At 39.1% G+C, this 21382-nt stretch overlaps 1 protein-coding gene across 10 annotated transcripts in view; it reads right to left on the bottom strand.

Moving 5' to 3' along the window:
* Positions 1-21382, bottom strand: part of MAMDC2 (MAM domain containing 2) — a 445245-nt gene that overhangs the window by 14812 nt on the left and 409051 nt on the right. For 9 of the 10 annotated variants that reach the window (XM_060102277.1, XM_060102275.1, XM_060102278.1 and 6 more), the window contains 2 exons: positions 20960-21053; positions 18897-19049 (listed from right to left, as the gene is read on the bottom strand). In XM_060102277.1, coding sequence (XP_059958260.1) covers positions 18897-19049; positions 20960-21053 — 247 coding nt within the window. The remainder of the gene's footprint in view (positions 1-18896; positions 19050-20959; positions 21054-21382) is intronic. The other variant, XM_060102283.1, reaches the window with a different exon arrangement.

The following is a 21382-nucleotide window of genomic DNA, read 5'->3' as shown; positions in this document are numbered from 1 at the left end:
GTGCTGCAACTACTGAAGCCCACGCACCTAGAGCCCATGCTCTGCAACAAAAGAAGCCACCGCAGTGAGAAGCCTGCACAGCGCAATGAAGAGTAGCCTCCACTCACCGCAATTAGATAAAGCCTGCAGGCGGCAATGAAGACCCAACGCAGCCAAAAATAAATAAAATGAAAAAATAAAAAATAAAAAATAGGAGATAATTGTAATTAAATTTAAAAGGCATTTGCAGTATTTTTTTTACTATGATAGTTGTCCCCAATATTTATTACTCAAGATTGAGAGTTATAAAGGGAAAGAAGTAGAATAGTCTCTCAAACAGTTCATAGCCAAAGGCAGCATAAATGTAAATTTTAATATTCTGCTTCTACTACTCCTTGCCAAAGACAGAACACCGTGCAATCACATAATATCAGATACAGCAAGACCTTGGGTAGAACAGCCAGGAAATATCAACAAAAGAATACGGTTGAAAGAGACCAGAGACACATAGAGCTCATTCAAAAACATTATGATGGGTTGGTTTGTAGTGCAGAAGAAAACAGCAAATGTCTTCAAATTTTGAGTATAACAATTATGCTCTTAAATATATGATGCTAAAAAATGAAATACCAGGGACATCCCCTTGTGGATATGTTGAGTAACCTGTAGCTGACCTACACTTCTGCTGAGAAAAATTATTTTAAAAATGGATATTTTTTTTTTTAGAAAACATCTGTTTTGAAGTTGTCACAGAGCTTCCCAAGCAGCAAGAACCTGAGGGGCCAAGATCCCTGAGACAAGGGAAGGTCAGTGAAGTGAAGTCAACATTCTTCAAGCTGCTTTCCCTGCTGGGGCATTTGCCTATTCAGTTTAGAAGTTAAGCAGAGGGCAGCTAAGAGGCAGAGAAACCAACAGTTCTCACTGTGGGATGATAAAAACTGGAGTTCAGGGCTGCAAAAGCAGCCCGGGCTTGAGGATCAAGTTTTCTGAGAAATGATACACACAGCAGAGTGAGCAATCTTCCCTTGAGGCATGTGCCAAATTCTTTTTATTTATTTATTTCTTATACAGCACGTTCTTATTAGTTATCTACTTTATACATATTAGTGTATACATGTCAATCCCAATCTCCCAATTCATCCCCCCCTCACTTTCCCCCCTTGGTGTCCATACGTTTGTTCTCTACATCTGTGTCTCTATTTCTGTCCTGCAAACCGGTTAATCTGTACCATTTTTTTAGGTTCCACATATATGCGTTAATATACAATATTTGTTTTTCTCTTTCTGACTTACTTCACTCTGTATGACAGTCTCTAGATCCATCCACATCTCTACAAATGACCCAGTTTTGTTCCTTTTTATGGTTGAGTAATATTCCGTTGTATATATGTACCACATCTTCTTTATCCATTCATCTGTTGATGGGAATTTAGCCTGCTTCCATGACCTGGCTATTGTAAATAGTGCTGCAATGAACATTAGAGTGCATGTGTCTTTTTTTTTTTTTTTTTTTTTTGCGGTATGCGGGCCTCTCACTGTTGTGGCCTCCCCCGTTGCGGAGCACAGGCTCTGGACGCGCAGGCTCCGGACGTGCAGGCTCAGTAGCCATGGCTCACGGGCCCAGCCGCTCCGCGGCATATGGGATCCTCCCAGACCGGGGCACGAACCCGTATCCCCTGCATCGGCAGGCGGACTCTCAACCACTTGCGCCACCAGGGAGGCCCTGTCTTTTTGAATTATGGTTTTCTCTGGGTATATGCCCAGTAGTGGGATTGCTGGATCATACGGTAATTCTATTTGTAGTTTTCTAAGAACCTCCATACTGTTCTCCATAGTGGCTGTGTCGATTTCCATTCCCACCAACAGTGCAAGAGGGTTTCCTTTTCTCCACACCCTCTCCAGCATTTATTGTTTGTAGATTTTCTGATGATGGCCATTCTGACTGGTATGAGGTGATACCTCATTGGAGTTTTGATTTGCATTTATCTGATAATTAGTGATGTTGAGCAGCCTTTCATGTGCCTCTTGGCCATCTGTATGTCTTCTTTGGAGAAATGTCAGTTTAGGTCTTCTACCCATTTTTGGATTGGGTTGTTTGTTTTCTTAATATTGAGCTGCATGAAGTGTTTATATATTTGGGAGATTAATCCTTTGTCTGTTGATTCATTTGCAAATATTTTCTCCCATTCTGAGGGTTGTCTTTTCATTTTGTTTATAGTTTCCTTTGCTGTACAAAAGCCTTTAAGTTTCATTAGGTCCCATTTGTTTATTTTTGTTTGTATATCCATTACTCTAGAAGGTGGGTCAAAAAATATCTTGCTGTGGTTTATGTCAAAGAGTGTTCTTCCTATGTTTTCCTCTAAGAGTTTTATAGTGTCTGATCTTACATTTAGGTCTTTAATCCATTTTGAGTTTATTTTTGTGTATGGTGTTAGGGAGTGTTCTAATTTCATTCTTTTACATGTAGCTGTACAGTTTTCCCAGACCACTTATTGAAGAGACTGTCTTTTCTCCATTGTATATCCTTGCATCCTCTGTCATAGATTAGTTGACCATAGGTGTGTGGGTTTATCTCTGGGCTTTCTATCCTGTTCTATTGATATATATTTCTGTTTTTGTGCCAGTACCATATTGTCTTGATTACTATAGCTTTGTAGTATAATCTGAGGTCAGGGAGTCTGATTCCTCCAGCTCCATGTTTTTCCCTCAAAACTGCTTTGGCTATTCGGGGTCTTTTGTGTCTCCATACAAATTTTAAGATTTTTTGTTCTAGTTATGTAAAAAATGCCACTGGTAATTTGATGGAGATTGCATTGAATCTGTAGTCCAAAAAATGCTTTGGGTAGTATAGTCATTTTCACAATGTTGATTCTTCCAATCCAAGAACATGGTATACCTCTCCATCTGTTTGTGTCTTCTTTGATTTCTTTCATCAGTGTCTTATAGTTTTCTGAGTATAGGTCTTTTACCTCCTTAGGTAGGTTTATTCCTAGGTATTTTATTCTTTTTGTTGCAATGGTGAATGGGATTGTTTCCTTAATTTCTCTTTCTGATCTTTCGTTGTTAGTGTATAGGAATGCAAGAGATTTCTGTGCATTAATTTTGTATCTTGCAACTTTACCAAATTCATTGATCAGCTCTAGTAGTTTTCTGGTGGCATCTTTAGGATTCTCTATGTATAGTATCATGTCATCTGCAAACAGTGACAGTTTTACTTCTTCTTTTCCAATTTGGATTCCTTTCATTTCTTTTTCTTCTCTGATTGCCAAGGCTAGGACTTCCAAAACTGTGTTGAATAAGAGTGGCGAGAGTGGACATCCTTTTCTTGTTCCTGATCTTAGAGGAAACACTTTCAGTTTTTCACCATTGAGAATGATGTTTGCTTTGGGCTTGTCGTATATGGCCTTTATTATGTTGAGGTAGTTTCCCTTGCTGCCCACTTTCTGGAGAGTTTTTATCATAAATTGGTGTTGAATATTGTCAAAATCTTTTTCTGCATCTATTGAGATGATCATATGGTTTTATTACTTAATTTGTTAATATGGTGTATCACATTGACTGATTTGTGTATATTAAGAATCCTTGCATCCCGGGGATAAATCCCAGTTGATGATGGTGTATGATCTTTTTAATGTGTTGTTGGATTCTGTTTGCTAGTATTTTGTTGAGGATTTTTGCACTTATATTCATCAGTGATATTGGTCTGTAATTTTCCTTTTTGTAGTATCTCTATCTGGTTTTGGTATCACGTTGATGGTTGCCTCATAGAAAGAGTTTGGGAGTGTTCCTTCCTCTACAATTTTTTGGAAGAGTTTGAGAAGGATGGGTGTTAGCTCTTCTCTAAATGTTTGAAATAATTCACCTGTGAAGCCATCTGGTCCTGAATTTTTGTTTGTTGGAAGATTTTAAATCACAGTTTCAATTTCATTACTTGTGATTGGTCTGTTCCTAGTTTCTATTTCTTCCTGGTTCAGTCTTGGAAGGTTATACCTTCCTAAGAATTTATCCATTTCTTCCAGGTTGTCCATTTTATTGGCATAGAGTTGCCTGTAGTAATCTCTCACGATGCTTTGTATTTCTGCAGTGTCCATTTTAACTTCTCCTTTTTCATTTCTAATTTTATTGATTTGAGTCCTCTCCCTCTTTTTCTTGATGAGTCTGGCTAAAGGTTTATCAATTTTGTTTATCTTCTCAAAGAACCAGCTTTTAGTTTTATTGATCTTTGCTATTGTTTTCTTTGTTTCTATTTCATTTATTTCTGCTCTGATATTTATGATTTCTTTCCTTCTACTAACTTTGGGTTTTGTTTGTACTTCTTTCTGTAGTTCCTTTAGGTGTAAGGTTGGATTGTTTGTTTGAGATTTTTCTTGTTTCTTGAGGTAGGATTGTATTGCTATAAACTTCCCTCTTAGAACTGCTTTTGCTGCATCCCATAGGTTTTGGATCATCGTGTTTTCATTGTCATTTGTTTCTAGGTACTTTTTGATTTCCTCCTTGATTTCTTCAGTGATCCCTTGGTTATTTAGTAATGTATTGTTTAGCTTCCATATCTTTGTGTTTTTTACATTTTTTCCCCTGTAATTGATTTCTAATCTCATAGTGTTGTGGTAGGAAAATATGCTTGATATGATTTCAATTTTCTTAAATTTACCAAGGCTTGATTTGTGACCCAAGATGTGATCTATCCTGGAGAATGTTCCATGTGCACTTGAGAAGAAAGTGTAATCTGCTGTTTTTGGATGGAATGTCCTATAAATATCAATTATCTATATCTGGTCTTTTGTGTCATTTAAAGCTTGTGTTTCCTTTTAATTTTCTGTCTGGATGATCTGCCCCTTGGTGTAAGTGAGGTGTTAAAGTTCCTATTGTTGTGTTACTGTCAATTTCCTCTTTTATAGCTGTTAGCATTCACCTTATGTATTGAGGTGCTCCTATGTTGAGTGCATACATATTTATAAACTGTTATATCTTTATTCTTGGATTGATCGCTTGATCATTATGTAGTATCCTTCCTTGTCTCTGGTAACATTCTTTATTTTAAAGTCTATTTTGTCGATATGAGTATTGCTAGCCCGGCTTTCTTTTGATTTTCATTTGCACGGAATATTTTTTCCATCCCCTCACTTTCAGTCTTTATGTGTCCCTAGGTCTGAAGTGGGTCTCCTGTAGACAGCATATATATGGGTCTCATTTTTGTATCCATTCAGCAAGCCTGTGTCTTTTGGTTGGAGCATTTAATCCATCCACATTTAAGGTAATTATTGATATGTATTTTCCTATTATCATTTTCTTAATTGTTATGTGTTTCTTTTTGTAGGTCTTTTTTTTCTCTTGTGTTTCCTACTTAGAGAAGTTCCGTTAGCATTTGTTGTAGAGCTGGTTTGGTGGTGCTGAATATTCTTAGCTTTTACTTGTCTGTAAAGCTTTTGATTTCCCCCTTGAATATGAATGAGATCCTTGCCAGGTAGAGTAATCTTGGTTGTAGGTTCTTCCCTTTCATAACTTTAAATGTATCGTGCCACTCCCTTCTGGCTTGTAGAGTTTCTGCTGAGAAATCAGCTGTTAACCTTATGAGAGTTCCCTTGTATGTTATTTGTCATTTTTCCCTTGTTGCTTTCAATAATTTTTCTTTGTCTTTAATTTTTGTCAATTTGCTTACTATGTGTCTCAGCGTGTTTCTCCTTGGGTTTATCCTGCCTGGGACTCTCTGTGCTTCCTGGACTTGGTGGCTATTTCCTTTCCATGTTAGGGAAGTTTTCGATTATAATCTCTTCAAATATTTTCTCGGATCCTTTCTCTCTCTCCTCTTTCTGGGACCCCTATAATGCAAATGTTGTTGCGTTTAATGTTGTCCCAGAGATCTCTTAGGCTGTCTTCATTTCTTTTCATTCTTTTTTCTTTATTCTGTTCCGTGGCAGTGAATTCCACCATTCTGTCTTCCAGGTCACTTATCCATCCTTCTGCCTCAGTTATTCTGTTATTGATTCCTTCTAGTGTATTTTTCATTTCAGTTATTGTACTGTTCATCTCTGTTTGTTTGTTCTTTAATTCTTCTAGGTCTTTGTTAAACATTTCTTGCATCTTCTTGATCTTGCCTCCATTCTTTTTCTGAGGTCCTGGATCATCTTCACTGTCATTATTCTGAATTCTTTTTCTAGAAGGTTGCCTATGTCCACTTCATTTAGTTGTTTTTCTGGGAGTTTATCTTGTTCCTTCATCTCATGCATAGTCCTCTGCCTTTTCATTTTGTCTATTTTTCTGTGAATGTGGTTTTTTTCCCCACAGGCTGCAGGATTGTAGTTCTTCTTGTTTCTGCTGTCTGCTCTCTGGTGGATGAGGCTATCCAAGAGGCTTGTGCAAGCTTCCTGATGGGAGGGACTGGTGGTGGGTAGAGCTGGGTGTTGCTCTGGTGGGCAGAGCTCAGTAAAACTTTAATCCGCTTGTCTGCTGATGGGTGGGGCTGGGTTCCCTCCCTGCTGGTTGTTTGGCCTGAGGCGACCCAGCACTGGAGCCTACCCGGCTCTTTGGTGGGGCTATTGGCGGACTCTGGGTGGGCTCACGCCAAGGAGTACTTCCCAAAACTTCTGCTGCCAGTGTCCTTGTCCCCATGGTGAGCCACAGCTGCCTCCCACCTCTGCAGGAGGCCCTCTAACACTAGCAGGTAGGTGTGGTTCAGTCTCCTATAGGTTCACTGCTCCTTCCCTTGGGTCCTGATGTGAACACTACTTTGTGTGTGCCCTCCAACAGTGGAGTCTCTGCTGTTCCCAGTCCTGCTGAAGTCCTGCAATCAAATCCCTCTAGCCTTCAAAGTCTGATTCTCTAGGAATTCCTCCTCCCGTTGCTGGTCCCCCACGTTGGGAAGCCTGACAGTGGGGCTCAGAACCTTCACGCCAGTGGGTGGACTTCTGTGGTATAAGTATTCTCCAGTTTTTGAATCATCCCCCCCAGTGGTTATGGGATTTGATTTCATTGTGATTGCACCCCTCCTACCGTCTCATTGCTGCTTCTCCTTTGTCTTTGGATGTGGGGTATCTTTTTTGGTGAGTTCCAGTGTCTCCCTGATGATGATTGTTCAGCAGTTGGTTGTGATTCCGGTGCTCTCACAAGAGGGAGTCTCTTATCTGCCAGGATGGAATTTCTTCTGGACTCTGCTGTGTACCTTCCACTCTCTCCTCTTCAGAAATAGAACAGCCAGTAGTCCTCCCTCCAAGGAAGTGGCGAGCTAAGTCGTGACTATGCAACGAAGTCTTTTTTACTCCATTGGAATCGCTGTTTAAAATTTCATTTTGAGGTTTTACATTTCCTTACTGGCCTCAACAATAGAGGATAGATTGAAAAGATAAGGCAAAACATTTAAAGTTATCCACATTTAGCAAAGCAATACCCTTCCTCTCCTCTGCCTTCCCAAGACTAAGACTACCCAAATTCTTTTTTTCCTTTTTTTAAAATTGAGATACAATTGTCAATAAACATTATATTAGTTTCAGGTGTACAACATAATGATTCAATATTTGTATATATTTAAAAATGATCAATCCAGCATGTCTAGTTAACATCCATCACCACACACAGTTACAAATTGTGTATGTGTGTTTTGTGATGAGGACTTTTTTTTTTTTTTTTTTTTTTTTTTTTTTTGTGGTACGCGGGCCTCTCACTGTTGTGGCCTCCCCCGTTGCGGAGCACAGGCTCCGGAAGCGCAGGCTCAGCGGCCATGGCTCACGGGCCCGGCCGCTCCGCAGCATGTGGGATCTTCCCAGACCGGGGCACGAACCCGTTTCCCCTGCATCGGCAGGCGGACTCTCAACCACTGCGCCACCAGGGAAGCCCTGTGATGAGGACTTTTAAGACCTATTCTCTTAACAACTTTCAAACATGCAATACAGCATTACTAACTATAGTCACCATACTGTACATTACATACCCATGACTTTATTTTATAGCTGGAAGTTGATATCTTTTGACCACTTCACCCATTTCACCCACCCCCCACACCCCACCTCTGGCAAACATCAATCTATCTATATATCTATGAATTTGGTGTTTTGTTTTGTTTTTAGATTCCACATATAAGTGAGCACATATGGCATTTGGCTCTCTTTCTCTAACTTATTTCACTTTGCAAAATGCAATCAAGGTCCACCCATGTTGTTGCAAATGGCAAGATTTCATTCTTTTTTATGCCTGAACAGCATTCCAGTGCCATATCTATATATCTATATACTATATAGATAAATATTCACACATACATACATACATACAGAAAACTGTCATTACTTGACGTGCTTGGCAAGTTTCATTCCCACACCTTGTCTTTATTTAACCTGACTGAGGTAAACGTTATTCTGTATGAACAGCCTTATCTCATGGGCATTTGCCAAGAACAATCAAACAATTGTTTAACATTGCAATTGCCTAAGGTGCTATTAATGGAAGCTAACAAAAGGCTGACAAAAAATTTTCAAGAAAAAATTAGGGAATGATATGTCTGTGGGGGGCTTTGCAAAACTCCAAAATATTCTTGTCAATCTAGAAAACGATGCACATGTGCAGAGATATACACATACCCAGGAGAGAACTGAGAAGGTCCTAACCTGGCTGACTTTGAGTCTCTGAACAAGAAAAAAGTGAAGGCTAGCAGAGATGTAAATTGTCTACTTGAGCATTGAAACCATGCCCCAGTACAAACACAGAGCACCTTTGCAAGGGCTGGGAGATGTATTGGTTCAAGTCATTTAAGAAAAATCTCTCTTCAATCGTTAGTTGATGGTTAAGCTGAGCATATTTTTCAGTGGCCACACACAACAAAGAATACAGACTCTATATAATTAGTTCAGGAAAGTCACTAAACAAACAAGTAGCAGGAACAACAGCAATAACAACAACAACAACAACAAAATGTTGGGAGGAGGGGAAGCTGTCACATTGTAGTATTAAAAATAACCAGTTTTCAACAAAAATTATGAGACACACAAAGGAACAGGAAACTGTGGCTCATAGACAAGATAAAAAGCTGTCAATAGAAACTGTCTCTAAGGAAGCCGATAATTGAACTTACTAGACAAAGACTTTAAGTCAGCTATTATACATATGTGCAAGGAATTAAAAGAAACTCTGCCTGAAGAATTAAAAGAAAGTATGGGAGTGATGTCTCACCAAATAGAGAGTATCATTAAAAAGAGAATTTACAAAAAACCAATTAGGAATTATGGATTTGAAAAGCACAATAACTGAAATGAAACATTCACAAGAGAGGCTCAACAACAGATTGGAAGTAGCAGATGAAAGAAGCAGTAAACTCGAAGACAGGTAAACTGAGATTATCCAATCTGAGGAACAAAGGAAAAGGAATGAAGAAAAATGAATAGAGCTTCAGAGGTTGGTGGGACAGCATCAAGTGTATTACCATATGCACAATGGGAGTCTCAGAAGGAAGGAAAGAGAGGAAGGGGCAAAAAGAACATTTAAAAAATATAATGGCCAAAAATATTCCAAACCTGATGAAAAATATTAATCTACACACCCAAGAAGATCAAACAACTCTAAGTGGATAAACTCAAGGAGACATACACCTAGAAAAATCACAGTTAACTGCTGAAAGACAAAGACAAAGAAAACTTTGAAAGCAAGAGAAAAGTGACTCAAGTAACTCATCATGTACATGGGATCCTCAATAAGATTAACATCTGACTCCTCCTCAGAAAACATGAGACCAGAAAGCAGTGAGATGACATAATTCAAAAGTACTGAAAGAAAACCAAGAATTCTATATCAAGAAAAAGTATCCTTTAAAAGCAAAGGAGAACTTAAGACATTCCCAGACAAACAAATACTAAATTCATCACTAGCTACTAAAGGGAATCCTTCAAGCTGAAATGAAAGGACACTAGACAATAACTCAATCCACATGAAGAAAGAAAGAGCACTGATAAAGTTAACTATATAGGTATATATAAAAGAATAAATGTATTTTTGTTTCTCTTTTTAAAATATCTGATTTAAAAGACAACTGCATAAGGCAATAACTTAGTATAGTGTGTGTATTCTATCTTAATAAAGCTAGTAGTAAAAAAAATGGAAATTTTGTAACTGAAAAATAGAATTACTAAAATTAAGTAATCAATCATTGAATTTAACAGCATACTGGACACAGCAAAAAAGACTTGCAAACTAAAAAAAAAATAGGTCAATAGAAAACATACAAACTGAAGAATGGAGAACAAAAAGAAAGAAAATCTTTGTAAAAGAGCATAAAGGATATATAATACATGGTGAGATCTTTTAATGTACATGTAATTGGAATCTCAGGAAGAGAGGAGATAAAGTGGGGCAGAAGCAATATTTGACAAGATAAAGGTCAAGAATTTTGAAAACTCAACCTAAAGATTAAGGAAGTTTAATGAACCCCAAACAGGATAACTACAAAGAAGACTACACACATGCAAATCATTTTAAAATGCTGGAAACAAAACATGAGGAGAAAATATTAAAAGCATCCAGAAAATAAAAGTACCCTTTCAAAGGAACAACTATATGACTGAAAACTGACTCAACAGAAATGATGGAAGCCAGAAGACAACTGAATGACATCTTTAAAGGTCTGATTAAAAAAATGATTGTCAACTTAGAATTCTATTCTCAGCAAAAACATCCTTCAAATGTAAAGGAAAAATAAAGACATTCTCAGACAAACAAAAACTGAGAGAATTCATCAGCAGTGGACTTACACACACACACACACACACACACACACACACACACACACAACCCAAAACCAAAACCAAACCAAAACAAAACACTAGATGCAGAAGAAAATACTTCTGGCAGAAGAGAAATATTTCCTAAAAAAAAAAAAAAAAAAAAAAAAAAAATTCAAGAGAGAAACATGGAAATGCAGGAAGGAATGAATACTAATGGAATGGAGAAATATGTGAATAAATATAGAAGAAACCAAACCAGTCATATCTTCTGGGGTTTAAAAAATACAGTTTCTATATGCCTAATAACATAGGTTCAAAATATATACAAGCAAGAATTGATAGAATTGAAAGGAGAAATAAATTCACAATCATAATAGGAAACTAATACACCTCTCAACTGAACAGATAAAAATCAGTAAAAATATAGAAAATAGGAACAGGATTACAAGCTTGATTCAGTCAACATATACTGACCACTTCATACAACAACAACAAAATATACATTATTTTCTAACACACATAGAACATTTACCTAAATTGACTCTTTTTTGGGCATTTCAACAAATTGCAAAGGATTGAAATCATTAAGGGTATGTTCTCTGAGCATAGTTGGATTATCTAGAAACAAGTTAAAAACAGTAACTAGAAAATTCCCAAATATTTAGAAATTAAGCAATACACTTATAAATAACCTAGGCATAAAAGAAAAAAGCAAAATGGAAATGAGAAAATATTTTGAACTGAATGAGAGGGAAAACACAACTTATTAAAACATGTGGGTTACAGCTAAAACTGCATTTAGAGGGAAATTTGCAGCACTTTTCTATGTACATGTTATACTTCAGTAAGTATTTTACTTTAAAAAAATGAATAGCAATGTACTTTTCTAGCAGTATCTAGGAGATCCCTGGATGGGTATTTAGGGGTCCTGGATTACTATCCAAGTTCTAAACTAATACTGAATAGTTGTCAAAGTAAGGCTAAAGGAAAAGCATCTCAGTGTAGGAAGACAGTGCAGAACTGGGTGTCATGATCATCTGGTTCCAGTCCTAGACCCCCCTTTAATTAGCTACGTCAGTTTGTTGAATCAAATAACCTCAGTTAGGAGGTAAAACCTGGGAGCATCTGAGCTAAACTTGGTTGCAGATACTTATCTAGGTATCACAATAATTTCTTAAAACTTGATTTTGAGTACCTTTAGATGATGCACATACATCAGCAAACCACAGTCCCCACCACACTCTGTTACATAACAGCCCTCCTGCTAAAGACATGGTTTCCTAACACATGACTGCATCTGACTTTGCAACCTCCGGGCCATGTGTTTTCTAAGGTCCTTTCTGGTTTTAATGTTCTTTGTTTCCATGACTTGCACTCAAAAATATGTCCAAAATCTGGATATACTTCTACTAAATATTATTCATTGTTTATCTGAAATTCACATTTAACTGGGTGTCACATACTTTTACTTGCTAAATTCACATTTAACTGGGTGTCACATATTTTTACTTGCTAAATATTACTTCTACCATCAATGCAAGTGACTTTACAAGATTCCACAATAATAACCTGTTCAGGAGGGACCATTTTGAAGGTTGATATAATCTATGGTAGATTGTTTGCAAAAATAGCCATAATTATTCCTTCCCTATATCCAGTAGCTCCTCCCATCAAGAGATAGAGTCCATTTCCTCACTCTTTGAATCTGACCTAGCAGAACAAGTTATCCCAGTTGAGGCCCCCCTAAACTAGCCAGCTCCTTATTAACCTGGCAGATGGCTTCAGATGCATGAATGAGCCCAACCAAGAACAGAACTGCCCACCTCAGCCCAGATCAAATTGCCACCTTGCAGAATAGTGAGTGAAATAAGGGGTTATTATCTTAAGCCACTAAGTTTTGGGGTGTTTGCTATACACTAAAAGCTACCTGATATAGAACCAATTCTAATCCTAATAAAGGAGTTAGATGTGATAATCCTTTTTCTTATAATGTTTTTGACACCTGGTCTCTGATTTATGAAGTTGATACTCTTTCATATTGTACAACATTCAGCAAAAGTCATTCATTCACGGTATTGGCCTGTTTCTTTTCAAGCTGATCTGAATATAAATGCCCAAGACCTCACCTTACGTATCACCTGAGCTGAAGGCGGAATCAAGAGAACTGTGTTTGAGTCCTGGCTCTCATCCCCAATTTGCCTCTGTCTACCCTCATCTTTATGAGGGAGCCACTACAGAAGGGTTTCAAGCCTTTTCTGAGATGGAACTGCTTCTCATTTTCCCAGACCTTTGTGATCACTTAGACAGATGTTGAGGATAGTGTTAGATGTAAAGCCCCTAAGCAGGATGGCTAAGAAAGTGGTGCCTACTATGATGTCTATTGGGAAAACTATCAAGTAAAGCTTCATCATTTTGCTTTGGGGCCACTAAAATGGTCCATTTAAAGCCTTTCAATGAATGCTTTTTCTACAGAGAGTGAATATACAAATTCCTTAACATGTAGACGAGGCTCTTGGTGATCTGGTTCTCATCTGACTGTCCACTGTCATCTCCCACCACTTTCCTAGATGTGCCCATATGAGATGCTTCTGTTCACTACTACAGATTTTCTGTCTCACTGGTCTCTTATTCTAGTCACCATTACTACAGCTAATTCTACACAGTCTTTAAACAGTTTCACTCAGATGCACCTGATAGATGCCTTGTCTTGGGCCCATGCCAACTGCCTGTTACTTCCTGTATTTGATGCTGAGTTTTGTGCAGTCATTTTGGGCTTGGCCCTCGGCAGAATCACTCAGCACCCATGCAAATGTAACCTAGAAATAAGGGAAGAGAGAGTAGCCAGTGCTGAATGGACACTTATCTTTGGCCAATGCAGGAAGGGAACCTGTGGACAAATGCTTCTCCCTTTCTTCCCCTGGGTGATGGCTCTGAGACATACTTCAACATGGTTTCTCAGCTGTTCCCACCAGATCAAGCAGCCAGATGGTCATAGCAGTGGCCAAGTCAGGGATGCATCCTTGTATCAGCTCTCCCTCTTTCTCTGCTTTGATGCCTTTGCCCCACACTTGTACTTCTTGGGATCACATCTCCAAATGTACTACCTGCATACAAGCCTATATCTCAGACTTCACTATCTTGGGAATTCTGGCTGACAGTATCCTACATGGCAGCCAGGTAGAATCACTTGCAGTTCCCTGAAGCTGCCATACTGCTTAATAGATCCATGCTTTGCACCTGTCATTCCCTCATCCTGAAATGCTTCCCTACTCTCTGATGTTCTTCTTGATGAATTCCCACTCATTCTTTAAGACGCTCCCAAGGAGAGCTAACTGTTCCTCTCTGCATGGTTCCATCATCTCTAGAACTTAACTGTTATTACATTACTTATTGTAATTCTGCAGCAATTACGTGGTGCCTAATGCATAGTGGGTCCTCAGAAAACATGGAATAAATCAAGACCGTAGATACCTTACACTAAATAACATTTATGGTTGCCCCCAGTTCTAAGATGTTTCATCTTACATTATGCACATGTAGCTTATGACACTGGTGGTTTTAACAAACAATTGTTTTAAAAGGGCCTTTAATTGCTTATGCTTTAATTTTCGAATGGGTGATCCTTGTCATACTGTAATCTGAGAGCCAATATATCAGCCCACATTAGGCCATTAGAGGCCAGGAAAAGGGGAAGCCACCCTTTGAAGGTTTAGGATACACAGTGGGTGTGTGGGCTGCAGTCCTAGAGTTAGACTGACAATATTTGTTCACTGACACTAGAAACAGGTCAGAAAAAATTTAGATACTTTCTGCTTGATACATTTCAGTGGATGTCTAAAACTACCATCAGTTTGAATATATCCTTTCCAAGAGCAGACACCCCTCTTTGGTGTGAAGGGTAATAGGGGTGAGATTATGCTGCTAAGTGAAGAATTGTGCTTTTCACGTATCAGCTGTCACAACTGTTCCAGGTCATGTGTGGTCTCTTACTATCATGTAGGCTGGGAAACTCTGGTGGTGAGGCAGTGTGGAAAGAATATGGACATTAGAGCCCAACATTCCTGAGATTCAGTCCCTACTCTACCACTTATTGCTGTGTGGCCCTGGAAAGGCACTTCTCCAACCTTCAGTTTTCTCATATGAAAAATGGACACTTTCACATACTTTACAAGTTGTGGTAAGGATGTGTTAACAACTGAGTGTTTATTTATTGAAATTTATATGTTGAGATCCTAATCCCCAATATGATGGTAATGGAGGTAGGATCTTTGAGAGGTGATTAGGTCATGAGGGCCAAGCTCTCATAGATGGGATTAGTGCCCTTATAAGAGTCCTTAGAGAGCTCCCTTGCCTCTTCTGCTACGTGAGGACACAGCAAGAAGACTGCTGTCCATGAACCAGGAGGTGGGCCCTCACCAGACTCCGAATCTGCCAGCACCTTGATCTTGAACCTCTCAGCCTTCAGAACTGTGAGAAATAAATGTTTGTTATTTAAGCCTCTCAGTCTATGGTATTTTTGTTATAGCAACTCAAACTGACTAAGACAGGATATAAAGGTCCCAGCACAGTGCCTGCATGTGGTAAACGCTCCATAAATGATCATTAGATATTATTATTTCCTCAGTAGAATAACTGTTAAAGTAACTTAAAGAACAAAACCAAGACATAAAACTCAAGTGCTATATCTGTAGGTACCCTGGGCACCACATAGCAAAATTTGCTACCCCTCTGCATTGTTGTACATAGGAATAAAAAGATACAATCTGTAAAAAATTTTATATGGTTAGAAAATTGAAAGGTGTCTTGAGAACCTTTAGGAAGTTTGCATTGAAACAGGTGAAATGAAGGATGGAGAAGAAGGCAAATCCTAGAAGCAATTTACTGGGAAAAAAAATAATACAAAACCAGAATTCTCTGTGTTGTACACTGTGTCAATTATTTTCTTGGAATAAGTATTGAACACACTAAGAAGTTTTTGCATTACAATTTTTGTTATGAAGTTTCACCCCAACCAGCTGAAACATTCTTCAAAGTTTTCAAAGAGACAAAGCAAACACAATCATATCATTTTCTTTAAACAAAGCCACACCAAGTTAACTAACATGTGCCCTTAAACCAGGAACAACGTAAATAAAGGAGCAAAATGATGAGTAATGGAATTTCTACTGCATGCGCTTTTGTAAGACTTTCATAGATTTTGTGTACGGGGAGGAGGTAGAATGTCATCTACAAGTTAAACAAGTTTAAACTCAACCATCTTTTGAAGTAAGCCAACAGATAAGTAGCTATAATTATTCTCATTTTCTAGATGACATCACTGAGACTTAGAGATTTTAAGTAACTTTCTCAAGGGCTTATACCTAGTGAGTGGGCAGCCTTGATACCATAGTTCATGGGTCTGTTAAAACCAGGCCTGGTGACCCTCCTTGCCCTTTTCAGAGACTCCCTTTCTCCACTGCTCACTATTTTTGTTTTGTCCTCTCTTCCATGTCTAAGACATGGCATGGCCTGTTACCCAGAGAATTCCCCTGTGGTAGTCTACCACAGCATGGCCCTCTTCTCAGATCTGTTGTTGCTAGCCTTCTTGGTGTTCCTGAGAAATGGAAGAAAAGCTATCAAGTCCCTCCCCCAGAAAAACATACATACAGACAACATCATGATTACAATGGACTCGAACTAAAGCTGATTTATTCTTGATCTTTCTCTACTCCTCTTGTAATTTAGTTTCTCCCCATTATCACATTTTCTAGGGGTCTTGCTAACTAAATGGTTAGTTATTCTCATATACATCAGTGAAGGCTTGTAGGTTCATTTATTCACTCCATGGACATTTTTGAGCCTCTGTAGTGTATAAGGTAAAACAGTAAGCCCTGTGGGGATTCAAACAGGAATTTGATAGTACTCTGCCCTCAATACACTGCCAATCAGAGCTAGTGAGACTCATTTTTTGTTTGTTGGTTTGAGTTATCTCTTTTCACTAGATTCAGTGTTGAAAGGCCATGAGGCTGCAGCTGCTGTAGCTTCTTGCTACCATGAGAGGAGAGCCTGTCTGAGATTGGAACCAACTCAGAAAAACCAGAGCAGAGAGATGGAGAGAGAGACTGATCCCAGTGACATAGTTTTATCCCCTACATCAAGCTATGCCTGAAGTCGGCCCTGAAATGGCCTTTCTTTCTGTTACAAAGGGTAACAAACCGTTCCCAACCAAAATAGTCCTAACATATACAAGTCTTTTTTGTCATCTTTTTAAACTTCCTTGTCTTTCCAGATATAGTCTCACACACTCTTAGATCTCTCTTAGAATCTACTCAGTGCTGGAACCTGGTCGAACCAAGGCTGAATCTCTTCAACAGCCTCCCTAACTGATGCAACACTGTCCCAGACTCTCCGAAGCAACAGGAAGGAAAGAGAGGTCAGTGGGAGGACCAAGCTGCACATCTTCTTCTTAGTCAGGCAAAGGTGCATTTAGGGTCCGAGGCCAAATGGATACTCACTGAGAAGGTGGCTGGAACCAAAGGCTCTCAGAAGGACCCAAGTCAAAAGTGCCAGGAGGAACGTAAGCAGAAAATCTGTGTGAGTTGTACCTCTGTAGCGCAAGTGCTAGGGGAAGAGGGGGTAGCCATAGGAGATCAGCCAGAGAGTACAGTGCCAAAAATGGTAAGATGGGGCTTCCATGGTGGCGCAGTGGTTGAGAGTCCGCCTGCCGATGCAGGGGACACGGGTTCGTGCCCCGATCCCGGAAGATCCCACATGCCGCGGAGCGGCTGGGCCCGCGAGCCATGGCCGCGGAGCCTGTGTGTCCGGAGCCTGTGCTCCGCAACGGGAGAGGCCACAGCAGTGAGAGGTCCGCGTACAGCAAAAAAAAAAAAAAAAAAAAATGGTAAGATGCAAAAGAGGCAGTATTTAGATACCTTCTCCAAAGAGCCAGTATTTAGATATCTGTCATAACAGAAGGTATTCAATATCCAAGAAAGAATTTGAAACAGCACCAAACGTTTAAAAAGTTATTTTCTTTTCATCTTTCCTCCACTCACTCTGCCTAAAGGATCATGAAGATGAGGGGCAGAGGAGGAAGTTAAACACACTTAAAGCACAGAGAGTCTTCCCTTTTATCATCTCCAAACTGTGAATCAGGCCCATGCTGAGGGAGAAAGATGATTTGATTGAATGAGAAACTGAAGTTTTAATTTGAATTGGACTTTTTAACATACCTGAATGTGTGGCGGCTCCTATACCTCAACCAGACTGAGAAGCTATGGGATTTGCCAAGGGATGGGGAAGGGAGAATTCTCTAGGGTATGTCTGAAGAGAGCGTTAGAAAGAAAAAACAAAGCTGTTCCTGATTGCACCCTACCAAATTAAGCCAATTCAACAAATAGGTTATGCTATAGGTTGCTCTGTGGTGTTATTCCCTAGACGTATCTTGAGGTAGATTATAAGAAACAGCACTATGCAACTCTCTGTAAGGACCCTTCAGGAAATATCTCTATAATCTTAGTATCAGGGATAGTTCTTTTCTTCTGGGCCAAATGATGTGTTGTTATCCAACTGGTATACCAAGTAGAATTGAGAGGGTCAGTGAGAAACGTCTGTTCTTTAGGGAGTATTTTTATCACTGACATTGTTTACAATTGCTGACACATGGTGATAATAAGAAGTAGATCAACTTTTAGCCTAGTTTATTGTAGTTTATACATTTTCTACAGAAAATGCACCTCCTTATTGCCTCCACCCATTGATGGACTGCTTCATCTGTTTCTATCCTAAGAACACTGTAAATCATGTTGTACAGATGAGTTTTCCATCTTTTTCAGTTTCTAGAAAGTGAGGACCCAAACTGATATATCTCCTCCCCTGTCTGCCAGCATATTTCTATACTAGGTCTCAGCCCTGGGCTTAAGTTTACATCATTATATACTTTTTTTTCATTTTTGTCCATCTCTCTTTTATTTTTAAACCTACCTCTAATTAAATTATATTTGTGTGCATATTGTTGTAAGCTCTTTAAATCCTTTTTGCAGCAAGATATATAAGCAATGTAATAAACAGAAAGAATGATTTTAAACGCACATACTGAATTACCTACCCCACATGTGTAGTATCCCACATGCAGTTTATTCTAGACACATCATTTTTCCCATTTCAAAATGCAGTAAATGACCCCTAGAATGCTATTTCTGGTTTCCTTAGGAAACAGCACCATGTGGCATAACTCACCTACCCCAGTAGTGTGATCTCCCTTTGGTCCTGTGTAGGAGGTAGGAGTTTCTCCCCTCCTCCTGTGCCAGCTGCTTCGGTTCCTTCTCTCCTGAGTAAATGCACACTCATCTTGTTCGAAAGTACACTCTCCAGGTGGAGTTGGAAGCTTCTCTGCAAGGAAACAGCAGGTGTTGTGATTGCTGAGGCTCTTTTAATGAATATGTATTCCAAGGCTCACTGGAAGCACGTGCTGCACGTATGGGTGTCGTCTGGCCACATGCCCCACATGAAGAGGCAGTCCCCTCACCAGAAGCCCACCTAAGCCATGCTGGTGCCTCCAGCTAGAGGCTGGACTGCACCCTAGGTTCTGCCAGAGAGGCAGAGAACAATCAGAAATCTAGATCCAAAAGTATGGGAATACTTTGAGAAAGAAACTTTCTCTGACTTGTGAATTTATTTGTGTGACTGAGCTTATAAAGCTCTGAAAATTGGAGGTATGTTGCCTTTATGGAAACATAAAAATAATAAAACGGCATGCAGGAGCTTTCTTCAGAAATCCAGAATGAGTGAAGGGAATCCTCAGAGCAACTCTATAGCTGCTTTGGAGGAGGGGGAGAAAGTGAAAGAATTAAATGTGATTTTGGAGACATAGCTTAGTATGTGTGGAGCAGGTTACTGAATTTTTCTGTGTCTCAGCATTCTTATTTGTAATGTGGGAATATTAACGGTATCCACCTCAGGGGGTTGTGAGGATTAAATAAGATGATGTATGTAAAATATTTAGAACATGAAGTTCTCAATAAATATTAGCTAAATATATATTAGAACTTGGTGTTTTGCTACCTGGAGGCTTATTTTCCATTTCCAAAAACAAATGTTTATGTCTTTGGGTGCTATCTTCAATAACTGTAATAATGATTATTATTAGAGTGGTGTCACCTCTGAACCTCCTGGGAACTTCTTTGGTTGTACCTCCCTACATCTAGATTCTCTAATAAATAGCTTATCTTTTCCATCTCTTGCATGATAATTATTTTACTTCATTTTATTTTATATACACTGCAAGCTAATGAAGCCTCATTACCTTTTCTATGTCTTGAGTGTAGAGATTTTTATCTTGTTTTATGTTGTTCTTGCAGTGCCACACAAATCAACTACAAACAAACTATCTTTTAATTAAATAAACATGGAGATTATTCTCTGGTGCCAAATTGATGCCCCAATTTGCCTGTTTGTTAAAGAAATGGATGCCCTGAGACTTCGGATGCAGTGGTAATTAGTAGATAGAAACCAATGATTTGGGTTGCGGTATGCACAATTTTCTCATTAGACATAATGTCCAACACACAGCCACAATATTTGTCACTATCATCAATGCTTGCTCAATTGTTCCACTGTCATTTAATTCACTTGGAAAATATTTATTTATTATCATTTAGAAATGATATGTTTAGCCTCGTCTATGTATAATAACAATTTCATCAATATTTCTTGAAAATCTGCATGCGTATGAGGCAACAACAATAATAATAACAAAAGGAATTATAATTATTGTTTTTTGTTTGTTTGTTTGTTTTTTGGCGTTACGCAAGCCTCTCACTGTTGTGGCCTCTCCCGTTGCGGAGCACAGGCTCCGGACGTGCAGGCTCAGCAGCCATGGCTCACGGGCCCAGCCGCTCCGCGGCATGTGGGATCTTCCCGGACCGGGGCACAAACCCGCGTCCCCTGCATCGGCAGGTGGACTCTCAACCACTGTGCCACCAGGGAAGCCCAGAAGGTATTTGTTTTTAAAGCACTGTTTTGTGCCAGGTCCTACACTAGGGAATTTAAGTGTATTATCCCTACTTTTCAGGTAGGTACTACCACCTCTCTTATAGATGAAGATACAGGGGTCAAGTCATATGTACAAAGTCACACATTGCATTCAAGGCATCATTTCTAAATGAGAGAGGCACTTCTGGCAAGAAAAGCAAAGGACAGACTAGCACAGATTAAATGTACGTGGTATGTTCTTAGAGAAACAGGACATGCCATGAATCGGCCAGGGAGACAAAAGAAAGCTGAAATGACCGCCATCTTACCTGGAGACCAGCAGCTTCCCAATTCTATTGTAATGTCATCCAGGGCTACAAGTCCACAGTCCCAAAAACTTTTGCACAGGCTCATGAAAACCACCTGCAATTCAGAAAAGTAAAACTGTGAGTTCTGTTAACTGAAAATTGGAAACTCTTACGACCTGGGATGTACTTGGCACAACAGATGTGCAGAAGCAAACTACAGGCACCTCTTCATTGTCTGTGAACAACACAGATCACAGTGGCATGGTTAACCATTTATATATGACCCTGGGACTACTTCTCTTCTTTTTTTCAGCAGAATCAAGCTCACAATGATACGTTGTGTACACTAATGCTGAAATTAGTTTGCATTTTTTAAAACACTGGGAGAGGAAAGCAATGAGTTAACTAGGTGGCAGAGGAAAACCAGTCAACTTTTAAATATTT

The sequence above is a fragment of the Mesoplodon densirostris genome, chromosome 6, assembly GCF_025265405.1.
Source record: "Mesoplodon densirostris isolate mMesDen1 chromosome 6, mMesDen1 primary haplotype, whole genome shotgun sequence".
NCBI lineage: Eukaryota > Metazoa > Chordata > Mammalia > Artiodactyla > Ziphiidae > Mesoplodon > Mesoplodon densirostris.
The sequence above is the reverse complement of the archived record's forward strand: the minus strand, read 5'-3'. Positions and strand labels throughout refer to the sequence as shown.